The sequence below is a fragment of the Hylaeus volcanicus genome, unplaced genomic scaffold, assembly GCF_026283585.1.
Source record: "Hylaeus volcanicus isolate JK05 unplaced genomic scaffold, UHH_iyHylVolc1.0_haploid 11123, whole genome shotgun sequence".
Taxonomy (NCBI): domain Eukaryota; kingdom Metazoa; phylum Arthropoda; class Insecta; order Hymenoptera; family Colletidae; genus Hylaeus; species Hylaeus volcanicus.
Window position 1 is genome coordinate 3,318 of NW_026532466.1, and position 5,097 is coordinate 8,414.

A 5,097-nucleotide genomic window follows, 5' to 3' on the forward strand; every position below is an offset into this window, starting at 1 on the left:
CATGGTGAGCTCGACCAACTGCCCCAGTGCCAGGAAAGCGTGCGTCCAGCCTCATGCTCCCCCCAAACCAACCCCTGCCCCTACCCACACCCCATGGACGCCCAAAAAAAAAAAAAAAAAAAATTGGATAGTGGGGTTCCCGGCCCCATTGTCGCGACTGTCCCGCCCCGATGGGGGAGAACATCTGCTCTCCCCCCTATGCTCATTCCCTCTGCCTTTGATTTCTGGCGGAGAGAGGGTCGGCGTCCTTCTGCGTCATAACTTCCTCGCAGAAGTAGGCTAACGCCTGACAGGACCTGTCGTCGGCAACCATGTGGTCCATCCCAATAATACCTCTTAGGACACGACGCGGCGCCGACCATGCTGGACATTCTTCCAGCGCATGCCGCTCCGTGTCCTGCCCCTCCCTGCAGTGGTGACACTGCGTCGTCGGTTCCCTCCCTATGCGACCCAGGTACTCCCCGAAACATCCATGCTCGGAGAGCACCTGAGTCACATGGTAGGTGAGCCTAACTCGCCTCCTGCACCATTCTCCCAGAATGGGAAGGAGGGCCCGGACTATTCCTGCTGCCATCGGGCCATCACGTCCTGCCAGGCCTGGTGCCTCAGCACTTCGACCTCGTCCCCCTCAGGGTCAAGCTCCGGCCGGCGGATGGAGCAGGCAATCCGGTAACTGAATGCCCGCTCCCCCGCCATTAAATGGAGGGGAGCCAAACCCGCGAGGAGGAGCGCCGCCTCCGGGGCCGCTCTGCATAGCAGATGACCGTGACACCGAGGGGGAGAGGAGCCCACAGCACCGCGTCGTACGCAAGGTCCCACAGAAGCGGTCTAAGGACCGACCCCTGCGGGACACCGCGGTGCATCTTCTCCCGCCGCATACGATTGTATGTCGGGAGTCCCTCAACATCACCCAGAGGTAGGGGTGCACCCGAAAGAACTCCAGAGCCCCCGCCACCTCATCCCAGGGCAGGGTGTTGAAGGCGTTGGTGATGTCAAGACTCACCGCCAACAACACCCGACCCCGGGCGACAGCCGCGGCCCGGAGGGAGGCAAGACGGCCGATTGCATCGACCGACGAGCGTCCTCCCCGAAAGCCATACTGGCTGTCGTTCAGTGAGGGACCATCACGGGACAGGTGCTCAACGAGGCGGTCCGCAAGGATCTTCTCAAAGATTTTTGCCGCCTCGTCGAGGAGACATAAGAGCCGGTACGCGGAGGGGGAGTCGGGGGGCCTTCCATCCTTTCGGAGGAGGACCAACCTGGCTCTCTTCCATTTCCTGGGGAAGGTCCCCCGGATCACACAGGTGTTTAGAACCTGTATTAGAGCCGGGGCAAGGACGTCTAACACCAAGGCCAGAATCGGCCCGGGAACCCCATCGGGACCGGGAGCTTTCCTGCCCCCCTCCCGGATTCGCTAGACAGCCCAGGATAGCTCCTGCATCGTGACCCCCAGTTCGTCGGTCCAGTTAAATCGGACCTGACGTGGCGAGTGTCTACCACCACTTCACCCACTGGGGGGGGGGGGGGGGGGGAAGTGCAGCTGTAACCCGCCCCAGGAACTCAGGGTCCAACGTCTCCGTCACGGGGGGCGCCCACTGGCGGGGGGGGACCCACGGGTCCCTATCAAGAGTACACAGGAGCTCATCCCAGGCCTTGGCAGCGGCAGCGGCTATCTCTCGCTGGAGAGCCATCCTAGCCGCTCTATATTCCAGGTACAGAGCAGCTGCCCTCGCCTCGGTACACTAACGTGCCTGATGTTCGGGCATCTAGTTTCTATGCCGTCGTCGCCTTCGGAGGACAACAACGGTGATTCCAACTGCCACCTCGAGTCCAACCTAATCCAGGAACATCCGGCGTTCTATGAACGAATGGATGGGGCTTGCTTCCCGGGCCGAGGGAGTCTACGGCCGAAACCTGTAAACCCAGTTTGATGTCGTTCGAAATAGTGCGTATCCATAGATCGTGTCATACTTTGTCGTTCTTACGAGAGGTAAGGGGAAAGATATCAAACCTATTCCTGCGTATTCTGGTGCGTTCGATGTTCTTTGATCACAAATACCGTCCGCGCGTATTTATGAAACTTTTGGAAAAGGTGTTCGTTCGAAACGAGCTGAGCTTCGGACACCGGCCATTGTAGACCGAGATCCTCTGCCGCTCGTCTCAGGAATTCGTGCGCATCGTGGTACCTGGGATAGTCGAAGAGTACGTGGTGTGATGTTTCCACCACACCACAAGTACAATTCTCGTCTTGCGCCAGAGCAAATTGTCTTAGCTTCGCACGGAAATCTCCATGTCCACTAAGGAACTGCACTACGTAGTGGTCTAAGACCATCCATCTCGCTTTGAGACGGTCCGAAACATCTGGAAAGTATTGGAAGGTTACCCTCCTCTTCGTCGATGACGACCATCTCATCTGCCAAATTCGAAGGAGTTTCTCCCAGACCCTAGCTCGCGCTTCGGATAGTGATACTCGTCATGAGACAAAGTCTTCGTGACTAATCAGACATTCTCCTAAAGAGATCGATTTTTGTCGTCGCGCCATGTAAGCAAACGCACTATCCGCTATCACCAAGTCCACCGGTATCGTTCCGGCGATCACAGCGATCTTGGTGACGCCAAGAAAGACCCTTCTCTGTGATTTTGCCAGAGTAGATCCACCCGCGACACCGATAAGGTCCGCCCAGCCCGCAGCAGCGTTAGTTACGATGGGAACATAGACCCCTTTGTACATGACATTCATGGCTCTATGTCCGACTCTCTACTTCGATTTCGCAAGTCTAGCCAACGCATAGAACGTTTGGGTAGTCTTGGCACTCAGATAACTAGCATGAGAATTAATCTTCATTCTAGAGTCGATATGAACTCCAAGATACTTTATGGTCATCTTATGAGCCACACTCCTCTCTCCAATCTTTACCACGGGGGGTCTTGCTCTATCCAGAGAACCTTTCAAGAGCACCATTTCAGTCTTTGCCGCCGAAAGTTCTAATTTCTATTTGGCGCACAAAGTGGAAATAGCATCGGCGACAATCTGCCCTTTACGCTGCAAATCCAATCTCGCATTGCCAGAGACAATAACAAGAAGGTCGTCCGCATAGGCTATGGGTTCGCAGAACCTGATGTTCATAAGAGTTTGAAGGAGCTCGTCGAAGACTAAGTTCCAACGACTCGGACCGAGAATGGATCCTTGTAGGCAACCCTTGGTGACGTTCTTCCGCACAATGCCATGTTTGGAAGGTAATCCACCATCAGGTTGTAAAGATTTTGAGGGCATCCCCGGCGTTTCAGCTTTTCGAGTATTCTTTGCCACCAAACATTATCGAAAGCTTCGGAGATGTCAAAGCTGAGACCCAAGACATACTTTTCCTCACAGGCGGCGACCAACTCCCTCAGCAGGACCAACGCGACTTCCATCGATCACCTCATCAAGAACGACATGCGCTCGCTGCATATTATGCTGCACGATCCGAATGCTGCTCAGATGGGTGCGCTCCGTGGAACGATCCTCCATAATCTGTCCTTTGAAGGAGACTCTCAAGCGCCGCCTTGTGAGACGGGCAGTTTTTTTTTGTCTCGGGATCGGTGGTCGTGCTTCATATTCCTGCGCATGCAATTTGAGCAGATCGGGGTCTTTTTCACATCCGTGCAGGATATAATGGTATGCCCCTTTTGGGCACAGTGACCGCAAACCACCTCCTCCGATTTGCAAAACTTCGCCATATGGCCAAACATTTGGCACTTGTAACACCGGGTCACTGCGTGGTAGTCTGAACCCTACAAGACATCCACCCAATGTAAACCTGGCCGCCATTCTCCAAACCGACCGTGGGTGCTGCGAAGACCGAGGCAATCTGACTTTACGGATTGTCTCGATCGCGGCGGCCGCCCTGCAATTGGGACCTCCGGATTCGCGTCGTGGATACCTTTGTCGACATCAGGCCCACCATGAATTACCTGAGCCTGATCGTCGACGGCCGCTGGCGCTTCAAGGAGCACTTTGACGTCCTGGCCCCCAGAATGGAGGGGACAGCGGCCGCGTTAGCGCGGTTGATGCCCAATATCGGGGAGTCAGAGTTGAGGGTTCGCCGCTTATATGCGGAGGTGGTGCGGTCGATAGCCCTTTATGGGGCCTGCGTGTGGTATCGCTCGCCCTGCGGGCCATACGGGGATACCGTATTATCTCTGCCAGGGCGGCGGGCCTCCTTGCCGTGATTTCGCCCTTTCCATCTGGCACCGGTGGAGCGGGCGGCGATGTTCACGATCGCCTGCTCCGCCCGCCACCCTCCGGGGGTGGAACTCGCGGCGGGGGAGGTACGTGAGGTCGAGTGCCAGAAGCGCCAAACCCGCAGAGACACGCTGGCCCGGTGGAAGCAAGAGCTTGCTCCATTGGGACGTCCAATTGTCCGGGCCATCCTGCCCATATTTGATACATGGTGCAGGATGCGGGGAAGGTTTACCTTTCGCCTCATGCAGGTGTTCTCCGGGCATGGATGCTTCGGAGAGTACCTGCACCGGATGAGGCGGGAGCCGACACCGCAGTATCACCACTGCGGCGAGGAGGTGGACACGGCGTGACATACACTCGAGAAGTGTCCGGCATGGGCCGCGCCGCGCCGTGCCCTAAGAGTCGTAGTGGGTGGGTGGGACCTCTCGCTCACGGCCATGGTTGACCACATGGTCTCGAGCGAGAGGTCGTGGAAGGCGGCGGCCTCCTTTTGCAAGGAGGTTATGTCGCAGAAGGAGACCGCCGAGTGAGCCCGTGAAAGAGACCCGGGCTTGGCAAGCAGGATGTGGGCGCGGGGACGTCACCCTCACCGGCGTACGCCCCTGCGTGGGGATATCAATGGTGGGGGTCCGCGAGGGGCGCCCCCGCGACGATATGTGCCTCGCACGGAGACGGCTAATGTGGGGGCACGGAGTGTGAGCTGACGCTGGCCCCACGAGGGGCTATAATTCCACCCGTGACGGGCCAACCTGTTCGACCTATCCCCACTTAGACCACCGGGTCTTGTGGGGGAGCATGGGGGGGTGGGGTGGGGAGGGTCAGGGCGTGCCAGATCACGTCTCCAACGATCCTCCCCTGCTGATGTCGGCGTC

The 5,097-nt window shown here is 57.5% G+C and overlaps 1 protein-coding gene across 1 annotated transcript; it reads right to left on the bottom strand.

Moving 5' to 3' along the window:
• Window positions 1–202: 202 nt before the first annotated feature.
• LOC128882359 (uncharacterized) lies at window positions 203–2,740 on the bottom strand. Its single transcript, XM_054133950.1, has 4 exons — window positions 2,557–2,740; window positions 2,187–2,361; window positions 1,748–1,835; window positions 203–487 (listed from the first exon to the last, which is right to left on the bottom strand). The coding sequence occupies exons 1-4, from the start codon at window positions 2,738–2,740 to the stop codon at window positions 203–205; spliced, it is 732 nt and encodes a 243-aa protein (XP_053989925.1).
• Window positions 2,741–5,097: the final 2,357 nt, after the last annotated feature.

What these genes read in the sequence shown, in the direction of transcription:
- LOC128882359 (XM_054133950.1), bottom strand. Translation starts at nt 2,740, where the DNA reads ATGAATGTCATGTACAAAGGGGTCTATGTTCCCATCGTAACTAACGCT. An exon ending in GGACTTGGTGATAGCGGATA is followed by an intron (nt 2,362 to 2,556) that starts GTGCGTTTGCTT and finishes AATACTTTCCAG; the next exon opens with ATGTTTCGGACCGTCTCAAA. An exon ending in GATGCCCGAACATCAGGCAC is followed by an intron (nt 488 to 1,747) that starts GTTAGTGTACCG and finishes CATGTGACTCAG; the next exon opens with GTGCTCTCCGAGCATGGATG.